The sequence below is a fragment of the Astyanax mexicanus genome, chromosome 2, assembly GCF_023375975.1.
Source record: "Astyanax mexicanus isolate ESR-SI-001 chromosome 2, AstMex3_surface, whole genome shotgun sequence".
NCBI classification, from domain to species: domain Eukaryota; kingdom Metazoa; phylum Chordata; class Actinopteri; order Characiformes; family Acestrorhamphidae; genus Astyanax; species Astyanax mexicanus.
Window position 1 is genome coordinate 48392834 of NC_064409.1, and position 25195 is coordinate 48418028.

At 39.0% G+C, this 25195-nt stretch overlaps 1 protein-coding gene across 3 annotated transcripts in view; it reads left to right on the forward strand.

Moving 5' to 3' along the window:
• LOC103044987 (mucin-5B-like) overlaps positions 1–25195 on the forward strand; it is a 60122-nt gene that overhangs the window by 23862 nt on the left and 11065 nt on the right. The window contains exons 24-35 of one of the 3 annotated variants that reach the window (XM_049474419.1): positions 594–773; positions 1200–1439; positions 1818–1974; positions 2249–2377; positions 2573–2647; positions 3583–3717; positions 7438–7620; positions 14313–17930; positions 18327–18791; positions 21700–22004; positions 22736–22889; positions 23076–23317. In XM_049474419.1, coding sequence (XP_049330376.1) covers positions 594–773; positions 1200–1439; positions 1818–1974; positions 2249–2377; positions 2573–2647; positions 3583–3717; positions 7438–7620; positions 14313–17930; positions 18327–18791; positions 21700–22004; positions 22736–22889; positions 23076–23317 — 5883 coding nt within the window. Of the gene's footprint in view, positions 1–593; positions 774–1199; positions 1440–1817; positions 1975–2248; positions 2378–2572; positions 2648–3582; positions 3718–7437; positions 7621–14312; positions 18792–21699; positions 22005–22735; positions 22890–23075; positions 23318–25195 lie in introns of all 3 variants that reach the window. The other 2 variants (XM_049474417.1, XM_049474418.1) reach the window with 2 other exon arrangements.

Below are 25195 nucleotides of genomic sequence, written 5' to 3' on the forward strand. Positions count from 1 at the left end.
GAGACTAATTAGTAAGGAAGTAATGGAGGAGAGTTTGTGAGATGCAGTGGTACATGACTGGGAGAGTCCGGGGGAGAGAGCACAGGGGAATCCTGGGAAGTGTAGTTTTGAGTCACTGAATTAGAGTACATGGCAGACAGACAGGAAATGGCTGACCTGACAGCAGTACGGAGTGCAACATTTTTGACAACGTGTCGGTGGTCAAAGAGGTTGGATGAGGATGTGTTCTTTTACATAAAAGTCAACAGATGCAGAAATGGAAATATCTGTAAAATCAGTTTATAAAATTTCAAACCAAAAGTTTCCTCATGTCCATGTTGTGTCCAGTGGTTGTGTTCCACTTGAACTATTGGCTACACTGCCACCACATTTTTCAGTGATACTGCTCTATACTGTCTGTAACTTTAAGCTATTAAAGAATGTCAGAACTTACACATACAGACAAAATGAACATAGAGTATGGACAGGAGGCTCCATCTGTGTTCTTAACATTAAGCATAAAAGACCCTTAACTCTATTTTTTGCTACTCTACAGAATTGTTAATCAGCACCTTGAAATATTGTTATACTTTGTGTTTTATATATTCCTACAGAACAAAGAGCTGCTACTGACAGATGAGAAAATTAACGAGGTCCTTTATGATAATGGCACAGAAATCCCTTACAAAATCCACACTGTGGGGATTTACTTGGTAGTTGAAGCTAAAAACGGTCTGGTTATATTCTGGGACAAGAAGACAAGTCTACAAATCAAACTCAAAGCTTCATTTAAGGTAAATAAAAGCAGAAAACACTTTCAATAAATTATATTGTCCTGCTTTAGATTATGGGTATTATTATATATACTGTTTATGGCAGATTTATTGTTGGTTTTGTTTTTTTCAAAAAATATGATTCTTTACTATACCTGTGTGTGAGTGTGATTGTATGTCAGTTTGAAGATTCTTCCTAGAAATGTCATATTTAAGAGTGCATTAACACTGATATAAAGATGTCAGCTTAATTATATATGTGAAGTAAATAATCTTTATCACGGACAGAATCAGTTTTCATTTTAAAAAAGAAATTTGAAATTAGTGCACTGTCACTTGATAAATAGATACCTATGATGAAGTCATTATAATTATTACTTTATAAGTGTGCATGTAAGCATTTATTTATATATAAACTGACTTTCTCTACTCTTTTCCCCATACCAGGGCAAAGTATGTGGACTATGTGGTAACTACGATGGCAACGGGAAAAATGACTTTGTGACTCGCGTTGGAGAGGAAGTGGTGGAGCCGCTTGAATTTGGTAACAGCTGGAGAGTTTCTTCTACCTGCCCCAAGGCCAGCGGTTTCAACAGGCCCTGTGATCTGAGACCAGAGCGTGAGGCCTGGGCTGTCAAACACTGCAGCATCATCAAGAGCGATGTCTTTAGTTCATGTCACGCCTCAGTAAGTAGCTTCCCAATAAACTGAAAATAGAGTTTGGACACTGGTGATGTCCAAATGTCTCAATATACCACCACTAGCCAGTAGACCATGGTCAGTGCAGCCTGGCTTAAATTTAGGCCTGGGTGATATGACTGCAGCAGAGAACTATAGTAAAAAATGTCTGTGTCTAAACAAATTATATAATATCTTATAATAACTTCTCCACATTTTTTTACATTACACCCACAAATATAAATGTATTGTGTGTGACCAAAACGAAGTAGCAAGTAATTGTGAAATTAAAAACTTTTGTAATAAAGAAAAATCTAAAAAGTTTGCCATACATTTGCATTCTGCCCAAAACTTAATCCTTTATATATTTTGATTCCCTCCTCACAGGTGGACCCAACTCCGTATTATGACGTATGTGTGCAGGACACATGTGCATGTGACAGTGGTGGAGATTGTGAGTGTTTCTGTACAGCAGTAGCAGCATATGCTGCAGCCTGTAGTGAGCAGAGAGCCTGTATATCATGGAGGACCCCAACCATCTGCCGTGAGTCTAAATCAGCACATAAAAAACAGCAATTTAATATTTTTTATAGCTTCACAAATTCAGTTGATGTACAACATACATTATACATACATTAGCCAGGTTATCTACATAGCTAAAAGTATATAATACATTAAAATGATGCAGAAGTGGTGAATGTAAAAAAAACTTAAGATTCTTTTATTATGTGGACTTAAAATAATAAATGTAATTAGATGTTAAAGCAATTTAAAACTTTTGTAACATCCCATTTTCATGACCTGAACTGCTCTTACAGCTCTGTTTTGTGACTACTATAACTCACCTGATGGCTGTGAGTGGCACTATAAACCCTGTGGGCAACCCTGTATGAAGACATGCAGGAATCCTTCAGGAGTCTGTTTTAATGCTATACCTCCATTAGAAGGTAAGACTTTACTGGTTTCAGCTTTGATGAGCTTCAGTCAGACTCTGTGTGATTTAAAATGTGAATAAAAGCCCACCATCTTTGAAGATAATAAAGACAAATTGAAAATATAAGTGTTTTGCTGATGTGATTTAGCACTTCCAAAAATACCAAATCCCAATGAAAAAAGGAGGAAATTATTATTGTTTTTTTTAGGATGCTTTCCCCAGTGCCCCCAAGAAACCCCATTCCTGGATGAGGAGAAAATGAAGTGTGTTAAAATATGTGAAGGTCAGTTGCTTTTTTATACTTACTTTATACTCATTTAACTATTATATTATATTTTTTTATATAATTATATTTTTGGCATATAATACCTCACATAGTTATTTATGTTACTTAAATGAGAAGGTTCAGCAAACTACACTTAAATAAGATGAAATAAGTATAAGTGAAAGGATCTGCCCCATTACTGCTGTTATAAGCTGTTTTTAATAGTCCATTATTTGTTTCTTTTCTTATTCACTTAAAGTAAATTTATGTTAGTGTGTTTTTATGTGCCAAAATCATCAGAACGTATTTTTCCCAGGCCATTTTTACACCTCTCAGTATTCCTTAAAATTAAAGGCTAAGGTTAAGAATTGCAGCCTTTTACTAAAAAACATTCTTAAAACTATGAGTATCTCTTTAAAACATTTTTAATTTAGGTACTATTGTTCTTTGGCTTTTTTGTATCAAAGATAATTCTAAAATACAGTGGTATGAAAAAGTTTGGGCACCCCTGATTATTGTCATGATTTTCCTTTATAAATCATTGGTTGTTCGGATCAGCAAATTCAGTTAAATATATTACATGGCAGACAAACACAGTGATATTTAAACAAAGTTTATAGAATTTACAGAAAGTGTGTAATAATTCTTTAAACTAAATTAGGCAGGTGCATACATTTCTCAAATATCACTGTGTTCGTCAGCTATATGATACATTAAGCTAAAATTGCCGATCCAAACATCGAATGATTTATAAAGAAAAATCATGAAAATTATCAGGGGTGCCCAAACTTTTTCATACCACCGTATTTATATGGTTATTATTATTAGGCTAAAGGTACTTACATCATATCCACAAAATTACATTTAAACAGAAATTAGTAAATTACAGTAGAAATTGATGTGTACTGAATTTTTAGTGTTAACTGTAGCTATTTTTTTTCTTCTACTTTTAGATTACTGTGAGTACAACGGTAAAAAATACCTACCTGGAGAATTCATATACAGCACAACAAATGGAGATGGGACATGTATCAATGCTAGTTGTTCATCTGATGGTAACATTAAAGAAATAAATGTTCCATGTGAAGGTTAGTTTTTTTTATACTTATTTATCATTTAACTATTTTTGGCATATAATACCTCACATAGTTATTTATGTTACCTAAATGAGAAGGTTCAGTAAACTACACTTAAGTAAGATGAAATAAGAATAAGTGAAAGGATCTGCCCCATTACTAAGCTGTTTTTAACAGTCCATTATTTGTTTCTTTTCTTATTCACTTAAAGTACATTTAGGTTAGTGTGTTTTTATGTGCCCAAATCATCAGAATGTATTTTCCCCAGGCCATGTTTACACCTCTCAGTATTCCTTAAAATTAAACTGCTTTTGTTCCAGGCTAGTTAAATCTGATATATGTTATTGACCAGGAGTGCTTTAAGGCTAAGGCTAAGAATTGCAGCCTTGTACTAAAAAAACATTCTTAAAACTATCAGTTTCTCTTAAAAACATCTTTAATTTAGGTACTATTGTTCTATGCCTTTTTCATACCAAAGATAATTCTAAAATACAGTGGTATGAAAAAGTTTGGGCACCCCTGATAATTCTCATGATTTTCCTTTATAAATCATTGGTTGTTCGGATCAGCAATTTCAGTTAAATATATTATATGGCAGACAAACACAGTGATATTTGAGAAGCGAAACAAAGTTTATAGAATTTGCAGAAAGTGTGTAATAATTCTTTAAACTAAATTAGGCAGGTGCATACATTTCTCAAATATCACTGTGTTCGTCTGCTATATGATATATTAAGCTAAAATTGCTGATCCAAACATCGAATGATTTATAAAGAAAAATCATGAAAATTATCAGGGGTGCCCAAACTTTTTCATACCACCATATTTATATGGTTATTATTATGAGGCCAAAGCTTCTTAAATCATATTCACAAAAGTTACCTTTTAAAAGAAATTAGTACATTACAGTAGAAATTGATGTGTACTGAATTTTTAGTGTTAACTGTAGCTATTTTTTTTCCTAATTTTAGTTTACTGTGAGTACAACGGTAAAAAATACCAACCTGGAGCATCCATATACAGCACACCAAATGGAGATGGGACATGTATCACTGCTAATTGTTCATCTGATGGTAAAATTAAAGAAATAAATGTTCCATGTGAAGGTTAGTTTTTTTTTATACTTATTTATCATTTAACTATTTTTGGCATATAATACCTCACATAGTTATTTATGTTACCTAAGTGAGAAGGTTCAGTAAACTACACTTAAGTAAGATGAAATAAGAATAAGTGAAAGGATCTGCCCCATTACTAAGCTGTTTTTAACAGTCCATTATTTGTTTCTTTTCTTATTCACTTAAAGTACATTTAGGTTAGTGTGTTTTTATGTGCCAAAATCATCAGAATGTATTTTTCCCAGGCCATGTTTACACCTCTCAGTATTCCTTAAAATTAAACTGCTTTTGTTCCAGGCTAGTTAAATCTGATATATGTTATTGACCAGGAGTGCTTTAAGGCTAAGGCTAAGAATTGCAGCCTTGTACTAAAAAACATTCTTAAAACTATCAGTATCTCTTAAAAACATCTTTAATTTAGGTACTATTTTTCTATGGCTTTTTCATACCAAAGATAATTCTAAAATACAGTGGTATGAAAAAGTTTGGGCACCCCTGATAATTCTCATGATTTTCCTTTATAAATCATTGGTTGTTCGGATCAGCAATTTCAGTTAAATATATTATATGGCAGACAAACACAGTGATATTTGAGAAGCGAAACAAAGTTTATAGAATTTGCAGAAAGTGTGTAATAATTCTTTAAACTAAATTAGGCAGGTGCATACATTTCTCAAATATCACTGTGTTCGTCTGCTATATGATATATTAAGGTAAAATTGCTGATCCAAACATCGAATGATTTATAAAGAAAAATCATGAAAATTATCAGGGGTGCCTAGTGCTGGGCGATAAAACGATATCGATAGTTATCGAGGAAACTATATATCGCGATAAGTCGGGGCGAGAAATTCGATAAACTAAATTTTCTATTTCCCGTTTAAGTAGCGTTGTGAAAAGGCGCAGCACGAGATCAGGCAGCACGCTGAACTGCTGCTCAGCCCAGTACAACCCCTCCCCTCCCCTCTCCACCATCCCCCTCCGCCCCACCCCCCGAGCCCCTCCACTCTGAACTCCTCACATAGCGGCTCCTTCTCTCCCATTTACTGGATAAACTTCATTTATACTATTCAGCGGCGCTACACTGGAAAACTCACCTTTTAAATATGAGGCATGCGTCTCCAAGATATTTAGAGAGGTGAGCTTGTTCAGATTTCTGAAGGCAGGTAAACGCTGCTCTGTTTGCTGCTAGTTAGATTAGCTTGTCTCCAGTTTAAAGTTAGCGATGTTTAGGTGTAAAAGGGATCTGTGCAATCTGTCATCATTAGCTAAGATGCTTTCACTGCTTTTTACATTCTAATAAACTAATGGGTAACGCACGTTAGCCGTGTTAATCCACGTTTCGTGTAAATTAAGGTTAACTTCAGCACGAGTGAGGGGTTAGTATATAAACACACAGAAAGGAAGCACTTTCCATCTTTTTTCCTAACTCTCACTGTTTCTGTTAGAAAACCCTGAGGGCAGCATTCTCCTCTCTCTTTGTGTTTTATAGTTTTTAACAGATAGAGAGTCTGTTATGCTGGATATTTTACTAAATACAGAAGATTATATAATCTGTCTAGCTGTATTTGAACTGAGCTAAACATTGCTGTTACTGAACTGGAGTTTTAAATACACTTAAGTAATGTAAGTCTAGTCTACTGAAAGCCAGTAATGTTAGTATAAATCTGTACTGCAGTAGAAGTGGATCATTTCAGAAACTTGACTTTATTCCTCCCACCTCCATTATAGGCCACTTTTTTTAAAATATTTAAATGTTAGCTTAATTTAAATGTAAAAAAAACTAAAGGCTCTTATTTAAAAAAAAAACATAAGCAGTAAATTATCTAAAATTACAACAAATAGAAAATAGAAAAACAGTAAAACATATGTAATACATACTTTTTATATGACCAAAATTAAACTAGACTGAAATCTGACTAAAACTAATAATATCCGATAGACTAAAATGTAACTAAAACTATTATACATTTTAGTGAAAAGACTAAGACTGTATCAAAATCACCTGTCAAAATGAACACTGTGATATACTCTTGTATTTTGCTTTATGTAGTTGCCTGCATTCAGGGAGGGGAATGATCTTTTGATTAAATATAATTTTATAAAAATAAATAAAGTGTTATTGCAATTTAAATTAAACAGACATATAATGTAAAGGGTCTTACATATTTTTTAGTTTATATATTTGTCCCCTTTTTAAAATTAATTTAAAAGCTGTACCCACCTGGCAAGATGTTAACATCCTAGTGTCTGTCCACAAGGCTCTGAGCCTGCTAGTGATTTTGTCCATAACTCCCTTATTCTGTCACTTCTGAGTAAAAATAGAAACCTTTAAGTGTAACAGAAAGTGATTTGATTTATATCGTGATACATATCGATATCGGCTGATATGAAAAACTATATCGTAATAAGATTTTTTTCCATATCGCCCAGCCCTAGGGGTGCCCAAACTTTTTCATACCACCGTATTTATATGGTTATTATTATGAGGCCAAAGCTTCTTAAATCATATTCACAAAAGTTACCTTTTAAAAGAAATTAGTAAATTACAGTAGAAATTGATGTGTACTGAATTTTTAGTGTTAACTGTAGCTATTTTTTTTCCTAATTTTAGTTTACTGTGAGTACAACGGTAAAAAATACCAACATGGAGAATTCATATACAGCACAACAGATGGGAACGGGACATGTATCACTGCTAGTTGTTCATCTGATGGTAACATTACACCCAATATGTTTCCATGTTCCACTCCATCTACTCCAACCACCACAACAATATTTACTTTCTCAACACCTGGTAAGTAATGTAAACAAATTAATAACACTAGCAGAACATAGATGATAATACTTCATTTTACAGTGTAAACAATACTAAATACAATTAACTACTGAATAAAAGTAGTTCCATGATGTGAAATAATTCATAGTTATATTAATGTTACAGTAGTAAATTCCAGAAACCACAAAGCAAATCATCACTGGTTGATATTAAATTCTGGGATGGTTTTGGGGTCATATTTTCATATGGACACTGTATTAGGACACCTTCTTATTCATAGGTTTTGTCATTTGACTGTCTCTGTTTTCCAGGGAAGGCTTTGTTAGATTTTGAAGCAGAATAAAATAATTTCCTCTACACCTGAACAATGTTTAAAAATCACAATTCCTTATTGACATACTGTAAGGGTGCAGACTGTGCCTGGGCAACCTGCTATGCCACCCCCAGCCACCAGAGGGAAACCCAGAACCACTGCACCCTGATTACAGGCAATTAGCAACACCTGGTCCTCTCCTATTTAAGGAGAGCCAACCCCTAGCCCTGTGCTCAGTCTTGAGTTTGCCTGACACGCACAAGACTCTCTCGAGTGTTCTCCTTGAATCTCTTGCTCTTTGCTATTGTGTATCCCAGACCTACCCTTCTGAGGTTTCCTCTCAGGGTTTCTCTGGAAACTCTTTCCAAAAAAAAAAAAAAAAAAAGGTGAAAGGGAAAGAAATAGTTTTCCCTCTAAGCATTTTGAGTTTGTTTATTTGTTTGGGAAGTTTAGTCTTGAATTTTCTTTGCTCTGTGATATTTGAGCTGGCCAGCCTTCCCCTGGCAGTCTAAGTTGTCCCTTTGGTCCAAATCACTTATTTCACTCCTCCAGCAGTGCAGTGCATTTTCATTTGTTTTACTAAGCAGAGGTTGTTTTTTTCCCTCTGTAAAGCAACTTTTCAGTTTCTATTTAAAATACATATATCCCTTGTTAACCCTTATCTCAGTTCCACTCTGCACTTGGGTCTCTCTATAAATAATTCAGTTGGTAACTCACTTAGTTTACTCTAGTCCCCCACCCATAAGGTTGGTGGTTAAAATCCACCTTTAGGTGAGCTACCACGTTACAGCAAGACTGAGCCAGTCATGGACCCAGCAGAGTTATCAGACATGGAGCAGGTCAAGGGAGCCATAGTCAACCAGGGTGCTGCAATTGGCAGACACGAGCAGGCTCTCCAGCAGATCTTGTCACAGTTGCAGACCCTAACAACAGCCTTACAGGCTGAATCTCCTGTGGCTACAGCTGCCCTTCCCATTCCACCTGCACCAGTCCCTGAACCTGTTCCACGGGTTGAGCCACACTTACCCCCACCACAGAGATTTGATGGGGATCCTGGACGCTGTCGTGGCTTTCTGCTCCAATGCTCTCTGGCATTTGAACAGCAGCCGTCTCGTTTCCCTACTGAGAGAGCTAAAGTGGCTTATATAATTTCCCTGCTCACAGGTCGTGCCCTTGCTTGGGTCACTCCAGTATGGGAGAATCAACCTGGTGTGTGTACCTCTGCAGACTTGTTCACAGCCTCTATGCGTCAAGCTTTTGATCATCCTGTCTGTGGAGGAGAAACTGGGCCCCGTCTCCTACGCATACGACAGGGGAAAAGATCAGTGGCTGATTATGCGATAGAGTTTCGCACTCTGGCTGCTGAGAGTGGCTGGAACTCCTCTGCATTAATGGCAGCGTTTCAGCAAGGGTTGAGTGAGGAACTTAAAGATGAGTTAGCCCCACGTGATCCTCCTTCTTCCCTCGAGGAGCTGATATCAGTAACCCTCAAATTGGATAACCGGTTAAGAGAGCGCCGTAGGGTCCGAGATACAGGTTTTTCCACACAACGACATCAGGGTTTCTTTCCTGTGCCTCCCACTTCTCACTCACTTCCAGTCTCACCTGAGGAGGGTGAACAGCCCATGCAATTGGGACATACTCGCCTGTCTCGCCAAGAGCGTGAGTCCCGTATGCGGGAGGGCAGATGCCTTTATTGTGGACAATCTGGACATATGCGTCCATCATGCCCAGAATTGTCGGGGAAAGCCAAAGTCATCTCCTTATACTTCTGGGGTATTTCTCAATGCTGCCATTTCCTGGGGACCAGAACAAGAGAAACACCTCAGAGTGTTTGTAGACTCAGGTGCTGCTGGCAATTTCATTGACTCCACTGTAGCTAGGACTTTGGGATTGCCATTGGTGTCTATGGAACATCCTCTTCCAATATCTGCCATAGACGGGCGGTCTCTTGAGCCAGGAGTGGTCTCACAGCAGACCCAACCACTTTTATTACACATCGGCCAACACAGGGAACAAATAACCTTTTTCGTGATTAGTGCCCCCCAGCTGCAGTTGCAATGCACAATGCAAGGGGTCTTGTTTGGTAGTCCACCCCATCCAACATACAACCTCCCCATCCCTCCCTGGTATCCCTGACCTATCTCGAGTCCCTTCTGAATACTTTGACTTGAGGGAGGTCTTCAGTAAACAGAAGGCCCAGATCCTACCAGCCCACCGGTCCTTTGACTGTGCAATTAACCTTCTTCCAGGTACAAGTCCTCCTCGTGGTAGGCTGTTTTCCCTGTCTGGCCCGGAGAAGAAAGCCATGGAGGACTACATACAAGAGGCACTTGCTTTAGGCTTTATCCGGCCTTCAACCTCCCCTGCAGGAGCCGGATTTTTCTTTGTAGGGAAGAAGGATGGGGGCCTTCGTCCCTGCATAGACTACCGGGGGTTAAACAAAATTACAGTCAAAGACCACTACCCTCTGCCCCTCATGACCTCAGCCTTCGAGGCGCTGCAGCAGGCTTCAGTTTTTACCAAACTGGATCTGCGCAGCGCCTACAATCTTATTCGAGTTAGAGAAGGTGATGAATGGAAGACGGCCTTCGTTACTCCATCAGGCCACTACGAGTACCTTGTTATGCCTTTTGGTTTGATGAATGCACCGGCCGTCTTCCAAAGATACATCAATGAGGTCCTGAGGGAGGCCCTGGACTCCTATGCTTTTGTCTATTTGGATGATATCCTCATCTACAGCAATTCCATGGAGGAGCATATGGGTCATGTGAGGAGGATTCTCCAACTTCTCCTGGAAAACCATCTTTATGTTAAGCTGGAGAAGTCCCTCTTCCATGTCCCATCTGTCTCCTTCCTTGGATTTGTAGTGTCCAAGGGGCAGCTGAGCATGGATCCAGCCAAGACCTCGTCCCACGTCTCTTCGGCTGCTTCAACGCTTTTTAGGCTTTGCAAATTTTTTTCGGAGATTTATCCGAAATTTTAGCACGATCGCTGCTTCGCTAACCTCCCTAACAAAGAAAACTATGGGGTGGTTTCAATGGACAGATGCTGCCCAGAAAGCCTTTGAAAAACTCAAACATTGTTTAGTCACGGCTCCAGTGCTACAGCTTCCAGACCCTGAGGCTTCTTTTTTAGTAGAAGTGGATGCTTCTGATATAGGTGTTGGGGCGGTACTATCACAGCGCTCTGGTCCTCACAAAAAGCTGCACCCCTGTGCTTTCTTTTCGCACCGCCTCACACCCACAGAGCGAAATTATGATGTTGGTGACAGGGAGCTTTTGGCAGTAAAACTAGCGTTGGAGGAATGGAGACACTGGCTGGAGGGGGCCAAACATCAGTTCCTGGTCTGGACGGATCACAAGAACTTGGCTTATGTTCAACAAGCCAAGCGTCTAAATCCCCGTCAGGCCAGGTGGGCACTATTCTTTGCCCGGTTTGATTTTGTTCTTTCATATCGGCCAGGCTCGAAAAATGCTAAGCCCGATGCCCTCTCCAGGCAGTGGGATCCTCCATCATCAGATCAGCCACCAAAACCTATCATCCCTGAGACTCGGATTGTGGCTCCTCTACGCTGGGGAGTAGAGACTGCAGTCCAAAATGCCCTCCGAAGTGAGCCTGACCCAGGAGGGGGGCCTCCAGGGAGGCTTTATGTCCCTACTTCTGTCAGGCCCCAAGTACTCCAGTGGGGTCATGCATCACCCCTTACAGCCCATCCAGGAATCACCCGTACCCTGGAGTTTTTGCAAAGGCGATTTTGGTGGCCCAAAATGGACCGAGATGTTAGGGCCTATATAGCTGCCTGCCAGGTTTGTGCCCAGAACAAGGAGCCTAGGACACGACCATCAGGCTTGCTCCACCCCTTGCCGTTTCCTTCACGCCCATGGTCCCATCTCTCCTTAGACTTTGTCACTGGATTGCCAGTGTCTCAGGGCAACACTGTAATCTTAGTCGTAGTCGACAGGTTCTCCAAAGCCTGTAAATTTATTGCACTGCCCAAACTACCCTCAGCCAGGGAGACGGCAAAATTACTGCTGCAGCATGTGGTCAGGGTCCATGGGCTGCCAATGGATTTGGTCTCAGATCGAGGCCCTCACTTTGCCAGTAGATTCTGGAAGGCTTTTTGTCAGTTACTGGGTGCCTCAGTGAGCCTATCATCAGGCTTTCACCCGCAATCCAATGGCCAGACAGAGAGGGTCAACCAGGACTTAGGTAGGACCCTCCGCTGTCTGGCATCTTCTAATCCCTCCACTTGGGCTGATCACCTGCTCTGGGCTGAGTATGCCCATAATACCTTGTGGCACTCATCCTTGGGCATGTCCCCTTTTGAGTGCCAATTCGGGTACGCTCCCCCTATGTTTCCGGAGCAGGAAGATGAAGTGGGGGTCCCAGCAGCAGAGCATGTAGTTCGGAGATGTCGTAGGGCCTGGCGAAAGGCCAGAGCTGCTCTGCAAGTTGCCTCAGCAGCTCAGAAACGAGCTGCAGACAGGAAACGACAGCCTGGGCCAACCTTACGGCCAGGACAGCGGGTCTGGCTTTCCACCAAAGATTTACCTCTTCGAGTGGAGTCCCGGAAATTGGCCCCTCGTTATGTGGGTCCATTTAAGGTAATTCGCAGAGTAAACCCAGTCACATATCACTTGCTTCTCCCGCGCTCTATGCGCATTAACCCCACATTCCACGTGTCACGCCTGAAGCCCGTACTCTGCAGTACCCTTACCTCAGTCCCTGCTCCCCCAGCCCCACTCTTGGTGGATGGTTCACCTGCCTACACTGTCCGGCGCCTCTTGGACTCACGGCGGGTCCGGGGCAGCACCCAATATCTGGTGGACTGGGAGGGGTACGGGCCTGAGGAGCGCTCTTGGGTCCCTGCTCGTAACATTCTGGACCCTGAGCTCATTTGTGCATTCAGGCGTGACCGTGCTGCGGGGTTAGGAACGTCGGGTGCCGTTCCTAGGAGGGGGGGTCCTGTAAGGGTGCAGACTGTGGCTGGGCAACCTGCTATGCCACCCCCAGCCACCAGAGGGAAACCCAGAACCACTGCACCCTGATTACAGGCAATTAGCAACACCTGGTCCTCTCCTATTTAAGGAGAGCCAACCCCTAGCCCTGTGCTCAGTCTTGAGTTTGCCTGACACGCACAAGTCTTTCTCGAGTGTTCTCCTTGAATCTCTTGCTCTTTGCTATTGTGTATCCCAGACCTACCCTTCTGAAGGTTTCCTCTCAGGGTTTCTCTGGAAACTCTTTCCAAAAAAAAAAAAAAGGTGAAAGGGAAAGAAATAGTTTTCCCTCTAAGCATTTTGAGTTTGTTTATTTGTTTGGGAAGTTTAGTCTTGAATTTTCTTTGCTCTGTGATATTTGAGCTGGCCAGCCTTCCCCTGGCAGTCTAAGTTGTCCCTTTGGTCCAAATCACTTATTTCACTCCTCCAGCAGTGCAGTGCATTTTCATTTGTTTTACTAAGCAGAGGTTGGTTTTTTCCCTCTGTAAAGCAACTTTTCAGTTTCTATTTAAAATACATATATCCCTTGTTAACCCTTATCTCAGTTCCACTCTGCACTTGGGTCTCTCTATAAATAATTCAGTTGGTAGCTCACTTAGTTTACTCTAGTCCCCCACCCATAAGGTTGGTGGTTAAAATCCACCTTTAGGTGAGCTACCACGTTACACATACACTGCCTAGCCAAAAAAATTGTTGTATCATCATTTTAACTAAGTAAATGATGTGGGGTTCATGCTGCAGTTTGTCAGGTCTGGGATCAGACACAGTATGTGCTGAAAGAATGAGGTCATCTGACTACTTGAATATACTGAATATAGACCAGGTTATTCCGTTATTCCTTATGCCCCTGATGGCATGGGCATATTCCAAGATTCATGGAGCTGGAATTAGTTAGTTAGACTTTAGATTAGACAAATAAATTAAAACAGTAAATATAAATTAGTTTTACTTTCCTCGAGCTCCAGGCATTTTATGGTGCACCATGAGGTGAGGTTTATAACTGACTCTACATTTGAGTCTTGGGTCCTTGTGCCCTTAATCTCACTCATTACCTGGTCTGTTTAAGGCTAATCGCTGATACTCGAAGTATGTTCCACCACTTTGAAAGCTAAAAATATGGCATAATTCATATTCATAATTTGCTTTTCTTTTGTACGTGCATCTTACAAGTTATGAAGGCTATCCCAAGCCATCCCCTGAGGTAACACGCCATACTGCTCTCCCATGACTTTTGGCTTACCTGTTTATACTGTTCCTTATGCTGTAAAATGGCACTATAAAATAAAGTAAATCTATGTTACTGTTTACATTTATAACTATTGCATATGTGCATGCCTTACATTGGTGGCATAAAATAAATGTTTTGAACATTGCATTTCTAATATTTCATCTAACAGAGCCAGAAACAACAACTAGAACTCAGACAACAGCAGAAGCTTCAACAACAAAACTAAGCACTGTCACAGCAAAGATATCTACCATACCGAGCACCTCGGTTACTCCATCAACTGTAACAGAAATTATTCCTACAACACCTGTTACTCCAGTGCCTCCAACAACACCCAAAACAACAGAGATCCCCCCATCATCAACTCAGCCAGAGTCAACAACAACAGCTGTAGTTCCCCCAACAACAACAAGGAGCATAGAGAGCTCAACACCAACAGTTACAGAAATTTCTTCAACTACCCCAGAGATCACTACGACCACAGCAACCATTCTGAGCAGTACTACTCCAATATCTGATTGCTCACCATGCAAATGGACTGATTGGTTTAATACTAATTACCCTAATTATACTGGAAATGATGGTGGAGGTGAGACCGAATCTGTAAATGCCATTTTCGAAGCAAACACCATTTCCTGTGAGGTACGAGAAAAGATAGAATGTCGTGCTAAAGAATACACGGACAAGACTTTATCAGAGTTGGGTCAAAAGGTGACATGTAATGTTGATGATGGTCTCATTTGTAAAAACAATGATCAGATGGGACCACCATGTTATAATTATGAAATACGAGTCAAATGCTGTTCTCAGAATCCACATTGCACAACAACAACAGAATCAACGCCCAGTACCACCCCAACACCCACAACAACAAAGATCATTCCGCCAACGACTACCATAGAAAGCCCAACTACATCAGTAACAGAAAGTCAATCAACTACAGCAGTGACCACTACAACCGTAACTGTCTCTCCTTCAACTGTCACAGGAAGTACACCTGTAACAACACCTGTTACTCCAGTGCCTCCAACAACACCCAAAACAACTGAGATCCCCACATCAACTCAGCCAGAGTCAACAACAACAGCTGTAGTTCCCCCAACAACAACAAGGAACATAGAGAGCTCAAATACAACTATTACAGAAATTCCTTCAACTACCCCAGAGATCACTACGACCAAAATAACCATTCCGAACAGTACTACTCCAATATCTGATTGCTCAACATGCAGATGGACAAATTGGTTTGATAACAATTACCCTAATTATACTGGAAATGATGGTGGAGGTGAGACCGAATCTGTAAATGCCATTTTCGAAGCAAACACCATTTCCTGTGAGGTACGAGAAAAGATAGAATGTCGTGCTAAAGAATACACGGACAAGACTTTATCAGAGTTGGGTCAAAAGGTGACATGTAATGTTGATGATGGTCTCATTTGTAAAAACAATGATCAGATGGGACCACCATGTTATAATTATGAAATACGAGTCAAATGCTGTTCTCAGAATCCACATTGCACAACAACAACAGAATCAACGCCCAGTACCACCCCAACACCCACAACAACAAAGATCATTCCGCCAACGACTACCATAGAAAGCCCAACTACATCAGTAACAGAAAGTCAATCAACTACAGCAGTGACCACTACAACCGTAACTGTCTCTCCTTCAACTGTCACAGGAAGTACACCTGTAACAACCCCTGTTACTACAGTGCCTCCAACAACACCCAAAACAACTGAGATCCCCACATCATCAACTCAGCCAGAATCAACAACAACAGCTGTAGTTCCCCCAACAACAACAGTTACCATAGAGAGCTCAACACCAACACTAACCACAACCACAAAGGTAATTCCTTCAACTGTAGTAACATCACGTACCACAGAAAATATAATCACACAACCTGTCCAGACAACAACCCCCTCAAGCGCACCACAAGTCAATGAAACAACAACACCCACTGTCACAAAAATTATTTCTACAACACCTGTTACTCCAGTGCCTCCAACAACACCCAAAACAACTGAGATCCCCACATCAACTCAGCCAGAGTCAACAACAACAGCTGTAGTTCCCCCAACAACAACAAGGAGCATAGAGAGCTCAACTACAACTATTACAGAAATTCCTTCAACTACCCCAGAGATCACTACGACCAAAATAACCATTCCGAACAGTACTACTCCAATATCTGATTGCTCAACATGCAGATGGACAAATTGGTTTGATAACAATTACCCTAATTATACTGGAAATGATGGTGGAGGTGAGACCGAATCTGTAAATGCCATTTTCGAAGCAAACACCATTTCCTGTGAGGTACGAGAAAAGATAGAATGTCGTGCTAAAGAATACACGGACAAGACTTTATCAGAGTTGGGTCAAAAGGTGACATGTAATGTTAATGATGGTCTCATTTGTAAAAACAATGATCAGATGGGACCACCATGTTATAATTATGAAATACGAGTCAAATGCTGTTCTCAGAATCCACATTGCACAACAACAACAGAATCAACGCCCAGTACCACCCCAACACCCACAACAACAAAGATCATTCCGCCAACGACTACCATAGAAAGCCCAACTACATCAGTAACAGAAAGTCAATCAACTACAGCAGTGACCACTACAACCGTAACTGTCTCTCCTTCAACTGTCACAGGAAGTACACCTGTAACAACCCCTGTTACTACAGTGCCTCCAACAACACCCAAAACAACTGAGATCCCCACATCATCAACTCAGCCAGAATCAACAACAACAGCTGTAGTTCCCCCAACAACAACAGTTACCATAGAGAGCTCAACACCAACACTAACCACAACCACAAAGGTAATTCCTTCAACTGTAGTAACATCACGTACCACAGAAAATATAATCACACAACCTGTCCAGACAACAACCCCCTCAAGCGCACCACAAGTCAATGAAACAACAACACCCACTGTCACAAAAATTATTTCTACAACACCTGTTACTCCAGTGCCTCCAACAACACCCAAAACAACTGAGATCCCCACATCAACTCAGCCAGAGTCAACAACAACAGCTGTAGTTCCCCCAACAACAACAAGGAGCATAGAGAGCTCAACTACAACTATTACAGAAATTCCTTCAACTACCCCAGAGATCACTACGACCAAAATAACCATTCCGAACAGTACTACTCCAATATCTGATTGCTCAACATGCAGATGGACAAATTGGTTTGATAACAATTACCCTAATTATACTGGAAATGATGGTGGAGGTGAGACCGAATCTGTAAATGCCATTTTCGAAGCAAACACCATTTCCTGTGAGGTACGAGAAAAGATAGAATGTCGTGCTAAAGAATACACGGACAAGACTTTATCAGAGTTGGGTCAAAAGGTGACATGTAATGTTGATGATGGTCTCATTTGTAAAAACAATGATCAGATGGGACCACCATGTTATAATTATGAAATACGAGTCAAATGCTGTTCTCAGAATCCACATTGCACAACAACAACAGAATCAACGCCCAGTACCACCCCAACACCCACAACAACAAAGATCATTCCGCCAACGACTACCATAGAAAGCCCAACTACATCAGTAACAGAAAGTCAATCAACTACAGCAGTGACCACTACAACCGTAACTGTCTCTCCTTCAACTGTCACAGGAAGTACACCTGTAACAACCCCTGTTACTACAGTGCCTCCAACAACACCCAAAACAACTGAGATCCCCCCATCATCAACTCAGCCAGAGTCAACAACAACAGCTGTAGTTCCCCCAACAACAACAAGTAGCATAGAGAGCTCAACTACAACATTTACAGAAATTCCTTCAACTACCCCAGAGATCACTACGACCACAGCAACCATTCCGAGCAGTACTACTCCAACATCAACTACAGAGTTAATCTCAACATCAACTGAGCAAGGGTCAACAACAACAGCAGTTCCTACAACAACAACAATTACCGTAGAGAGCTCAACTACAACAGTAACAGAAAGTCAATCAACTACAGCAGTGACCACTACAACCGTAACTGTCTCTCCTTCAACTGTCACAGGAAGTACACCTGTAACAACACCTGTTACTACAGTGCCTCCAACAACACCCAAAACAACTGAGATCCCCACATCATCAACTCAGCCAGAATCAACAACAACAGCTGTAGTTCCCCCAACAACAACAGTTACCATAGAGAGCTCAACACCAACACTAACCACAACCACAAAGGTAATTCCATCAACTGTAGTAACATCACGTACCACAGAAAATATAATCACACAACCTGTCCAGACAACAACCCCCTCAAGCGCACCACAAGTCAATGAAACAACAACACCCACTGTCACAAAAATTATTTCTACAACACCTGTTACTCCAGTGCCTCCAACAACACCCAAAACAACTGAGATCCCCCCATCATCAACTCAGCCAGAGTCAACAACAACAGCTGTAGTTCCCCCAACAACAACAAGGAGCATAGAGAGCTCAACACCAACAGTTACAGAAATTTCTTCAACTACCCCAGAGATCACTACGACCAAACTAACCATGCCGAGCAGTACTACTCCAACATCAACTACAGAGTTAATCTCAACAACAACACCACCACAATGTGTCTGTACATACAGAAATGAAAAATTCCTCCCAGGTAAGTGGATTTTGACTTTTTAACTACATGTTTGCAGATGCTAGTCATTAAACTCCTTAGCACACAACCAAACACCCGTCCTGCTGGAGCCAAATTAGTCAATCAAGATATTAAAGATCTTGTACCATTTTACAACCTCTCTGTATTTCTTAGCATTAAACAAACTTTTGGTACTATCAACATAGGTGAACATTTTTTTCTCTTTACATCCGCCTTTATGTCTCTCTAAATGTTTTACTTATTGTCTAATCATGACACACACATTCTCTACACATTCTTTTTGATACAGCAGTATTGTTTGACCAGAAAATACATTAAACTCCCAATTATTGCTAGCAACTCTCCCTGACATATTGTCTTGCTCACAGTGGAATCTAGCTTAATGATAGTGAATTGATAAACCTCTTAAACTGGTCTTTGCTAGTATTTGAATGTAACTGACAAGCTGAACATCCAGGGGTACGTTTCCCAAAAGCGTTACGTACTACGTTAGCAACTTAGATAGTCTGGACGATGCAGTTGCGACGCAGGTGTTTCCCAAAAGCTCTAGACCTGTCGTTAAGAGCTTAGTTCCTGGTGATTAGTGCAGACGATGGACGGTAGGATTCAGAAAGCTGAAAAATCCCATTAATATTGCTGCACGAGGATTTAAGATGTCAAGTGTACCTATTTTTTATGTTTGTGTTAATTACATTAATTGAGCCACTTCACTTTTATCCATGTGCGCCCAGGTAAAATAATAAAATTCAGTCCTTTTTTTAATGTACCGGTATGTCTTTAACATTTAGCTTTATTTGGCAAACATGAATTCAGTGTAGTGAAAAGAGTGCACTGAAGTGCTCTTTAGTTAAAATGTATTTTACAGTCTTGGAAAGATGTATGTCAATTATTCAAGCAGGCATCTCTTGAGTAAAGATAACTTGTGCTGTGCACATTTATGAAATAGTTAATAATTATTTTTTTAAACCCACTGAGCTATATGCACTCTGTGAATAAGGCTATTAAACTGTCACTGGGGTAATACTCTAAAATGGCTTTAACGTAAACACCTGTACCCTAAGGACCTTTGAGGCTATATTTGCATTGTTTGTACCCAGTGAAACAAATATATCCATACAGTAGGCAAGAAGGTGTCTTTTAATAATATATTCATAACAAGAAAAAACTAAGTAAAAAGTGTCTTAAAATAAATAGAGACATGTAATAAGCAGGTGTTTTGAATTACCTAATTATCCTCTGGAGGTAACAGGACCAGACAGAGTGTGAATAAAGAAAATGTATAATTTAGCCAATACAACGTGTGTTTCTAGGCCTATACAAATGTTATCAAGTAGTATTTGTTAAATAATATATTACAGGAAATACGTAGAAATATGTAGGCTACATTAATATATATGTAAAAAATAATAACATTAATTGCCATTATGAAAAAAAAAACATTAAGAGAATAAAACCACGACCGGGATTCGAACTAGGTTTCCATCCGGTGTTCTGTCGAGTTTTGCTACCCTGTCAAACCGTACTACCCTAGTGCATATTTAATTTTTAAATATAAAATTGCTAGAAAAAGCCCCATATTTAAACATGCTTTCGGTAGATTATTTGGAAAGCCTGAATCAAAATATCAGGAGACGACAATTTAGGGTTATTAGGGGTGATTATAAACCTTATGTTTTTTATTATTGCTAACTTATTATTACTTTCATTATCATCAGCTGTCATTTATGCATTTGTAATACTCAGAAATAATGGCAAGGGGTTTCTGGTTGTTTAATGCACCCAAAAAGAACAGAATTACCATAAAAAAAACAATAAACAAATAAAAAATGTTTCCACGCATGGGCGCTGGTGTTGAGAAGCACATCTCGATCGGTTGCACAATTCGACAGAACACCGCGCGCTGCTGTAGGCGCTCTGCTGAACCACTGAGTAACACACATTTCTCAGGTCTCATTTGAATAAGACTCATTCAGAATGGTGATTATTTTATTTAAAAAAAATATTGCAATAGCAAATATGTGTATGTTTTTTTTAAGTAACACTGTCTGTTACAAATAATAATTAATATATAGCAATTATTGTGTACATTTTACTTGCAGTTCATTGTTATTTTATCAATAGTATTGTTGTCCGTTATGTTCTGGTGATAATTACAATATAAATAGCCTAAATGATACATTATTAACATATTTTTTGCATAATATTTTAAAGATTGTGAGTTTTGCACGTTTTCTGCTGGGAAAGTCTGGCCGAACACATCTGGAAACACCTTAGTTAAGACCACGGTGGTTCAAACCAACATAGTTCAGACTTCTGTGGTACCAACAAAGTACGATGGTTTCGGGAAACGGTCGTACTTCAGATGTTAGTTAGTTTAACGATGCATCGTACCACGTTAGTTCAATGCTAGGCTCCGTCGTTGTACGGGAAACGCACCCCTGATTGGCTAGGCAAAAACATAGAACCCTTATTCATAAAAAACAGCCTTCCTTACATTTACATTGACTTTCTTTTTTAGTTATGTTATTGTAGTCAACATTAATATGAAATCTCAATAAGGCTTTTCATTCATGATTTTGGTTAACATTGAGGTCACAGATGGTGTATTTTTGTCTAACAGGTCAAACAGCATAATTGACCTGTTTAATCTGCATGAGTAGGCCAGTCTCTCAACATGACCAGCTAAAACACTAAATAGAGCTTTTTTTTCTGTACAAAATTTTAAAGTTAACACAAAGCGTTAGCTTGAGTCTTGCATACTCATACGTCACAAAGAGGATTAGATTTAACTTTACTTAAATTCTTGAATTATTAGCTCAAATGGTATGTGTGTAAAATCAAACCTACATATATAGTTTTTTTACAAATCAATTGTTTTTCATTTCGTTTTACTTCATTCTATGTCTAGGGTCTATCATCTATAATGAAACTGATGGGGCAGGATGGTGTTTTACTGCGTATTGTGACAAAGGGTGCCAAGTACGCAAGGAACCACAACCTTGCATTACAACTACTACCAACCCCACTACTACTGTTACTAGTACTAGCACTACCACTGGCACTACTACTCCTACATCAACTACCACTAAAAGTTCTTCTCCTACAACTACAAAACCTACTACTACTACAACTTCTCCTACAACTATAAAGTCTACTATTATAACAACTCCTCCTCCTCCAACTGACTGCTTTTTCCTTAACCCACCAAGGAAGGTAATATAAGACATATATGCAACATAAAATAATGCTTAATGTTTATATGTTTGTCATTTGTAAAAGTTTATGGCATTAAAAAGCATTCTATAAAAAAGACAAAAGGCACCTAAGTAACTGTAATACAGCTCTGGAAAAAATAAGAGACCACTTCAGTTTCTGCATCAATTTCTCTGATTTTGATATTTATAGGTATATGTTTGAGTAAAATGAACATTGTTGTTTTATTCTATAAACTACGGACAACATTTCTCCCAAATTCCAAATAAAATATTGTCGATTAGCGCATTTATTTGCAGAAAATGAGAAATGTCTGAAATAACAAAAAAGATGCAGAGCTCAGACCTCAAATAATGCAAAGAAAACAAGTTCATATTCATAAAGTTTTATTTGGTGGAATAACCTTTGTTTTTTAATCACAGTTTTTATGCATCTTGGCATGTTCTTATCCACCAGTCTTACACACTGCTTTTGCACTCCTGGTGCAAAAATTCAAACAGTTCAGCTTGGTATAATGGCTTGTGATCATCCGTCTTCCTCTTGATTATATTCTAGAGGTTTTCAATTTGGTAAAATCAAGGAAAAACATCATCATTAAGTGGTCTTTTATTTTTTTCCAGAGCTGTATAATAAATTATAATATAACTTTAATTAATAACCATTAACACAGTTACACATAATGACACACATGTACTCATTTAATATTTTCTTTGTATTCCTGACCAACACAGCATGGAGAAACCTGGACTGAAAACTGTTTGGTTAGAACATGCTTCAATGGGACAGTCACCACCACAACTCCAAATAACATATCCATTCCAGTGTGTGCTAATGGGATGCCTGCTGTGCAAGTTCCCAATACGTGTTACCAGTATGCCTGCCCATGTGAGTTTAATCTGCATTGTTCTTTCAATGAAACACTGAATATTTAGTATGTAGAGTGAAATCCTCAAACAAATGCTTTAGAAATGTAACTTAACCTAAGTAAACTTACTTAATGTAAACCAGGTTAGAACAAATGAGTAAAACGTTGATTGTGTTGAACCTTTATTCTTCTCTCCAAAACTCCAGGTAGATGCATGGGATGGGGAGATCCTCATTACGTAACTTTCGATGGAAAGTATTATGCCTTCCAAGGCAACTGCACATATGTGTTGGTCCAGGAAATTATCAAGAAGTACAACTTCAGTGTTCATATCAAGAACTACTATTGTGATATGACTCATGGTTTGGCCTGTCCTGAGAGTTTAACTATATACTATAAGTCCCACACAATCTACTTGAAACAGACAAGAAACCCAACTGTGAACACAGTAAGTAACTCACTCAACTGACGATACACATGCTGAATACCTTTCTGTTCTATACACTATGTCAAATCAAAATCAAAGCAAATTTATTTATAAAGCGCATTTAACAAAACATTTAACATACAACACAGAACCCCAGTGAACACGGAGGCAAGGACAAACTCCTTCAGAGCTGGAGGAGGAAGAAACCGTGAGAGGAACCAAGGGTCACATGTACCTTATATTATCACATGTATTCATCACATTTACTATTAAGACTAAGGGCTCTATTTTAACGATCTATAGCGCACTAGGTAATTGCGCTTTGCGCAGTTGGATTTAGGGGCGTGTCCAGTGTCTGAAAAATACGCCTTGCGCAGCTCCAACGGCTCAAAGGGCGTGTTTTAATTCCCTTAATTATTCATGGGTGTGTTTTGGGCGTAACGTGAAATAAACCAATCAGTGTGTCTGTAGTCATTACCTTTAAGAGACAGGTGCGCGCTGACTTCTGTTCATTCCTATTTTAAGAGCTCATAGGAAACTGCGCCGTCCCGCTGTGAAGATAAACCAGCAGCTTAGGGAAGAGTACATTTATTTGATTCTTTATTCTGTTTATTGTTTATGTAAAAACTAGGTTTGCAACACTGAATATTAACCAATCAATCTATTATTCACACTGGAGGGGGACCCTCATTTACCATTTAAAAGGGATTAAAAATATAAAAAAATAGAAATAAAAACTGACAATTACTATAGACAAATAAAATATATACATAAAAAAGGAAAAATAGGACATTTTAAGAAGATCATGGGACTCATGGGAAAAAAATATATATATTTAATAAATTGATGAATAAAATAATAAAAATAATTACAATGAATAAAAAAAATAATAATATAAAATATAAACTCATTAAAAAAAACAATTTAAAACATTCACAGGCTTTCTGATAGAGTGCAGAATAATAAAAGTTTCAGTTTCAGTTAGTTTCAGTTTCAATAATTTGAAACAGCTCATCAAAACCTCAACCTATCCTTTATATTTGACAATATTTGATTAACTTACAGGTCCTTAGTTATTTTTATTTAACTGAACTGAGTTTTATTTTATTTCGCGCTGAATTTAGCTCCGCGCTGTGAAAGAGAGAGAGAGAGAGAGACGCAGCGCATTTTGCCTGATTTCTTTTGATTAAGTATCTTTAAATATAGTGAGTTTATACCATGAACTTTACTACACTTTAAACGACCTTATTTATTAAAACACTTTTTTAAGAAAACAGAGGTAATCCCGCGCCGCGCGCGCTGCCACACTCGCTAGCGCGCCTGTGGTCTTTTTTGATCGCTGGACCAGATTTTCGTTAATGAATTAATATATTTAATTCATTAACGATATATTTAATGCCCTGGTGATAAGAAACAAACGCTAACATATAGCTTTATATTTCTGTGTATTTTAAAGGTTTAAAGTTTTATATAATTGACGGACAGCCCCAGAGGCCAGGGTGACAATGTGCTTTATTTTTCAGATATATAAAAAAATAATAATAATAAAAGTGAATTTTTAGTTAAATATTAGCGAAGTGAAATAAAAAATATATATGTTTAGTCGATTTGTCCATTATGTTTATTTTTTATTTCTAAAACTCCAGCATTTGAGTGAGAATAAGCATTTGTTAAAATTCTCAAACAGCAGAATGCCTGTCTGCTGAAATTAAGTTACAGTTATTAAGTCTGTGTACTGAACATAAATATAAATCCTTATAACTGTCATGCAGATTTTTAAGTATATTTTATTTTTATAGTTAATTGCTGAAGACTCTGGGTACGTTTTTTTTTTTACTGTGGTAAGGAAGTGATGGTATGGGTTTTTTTGGAATGCAGGGCGCAGGGTGATCATGATTC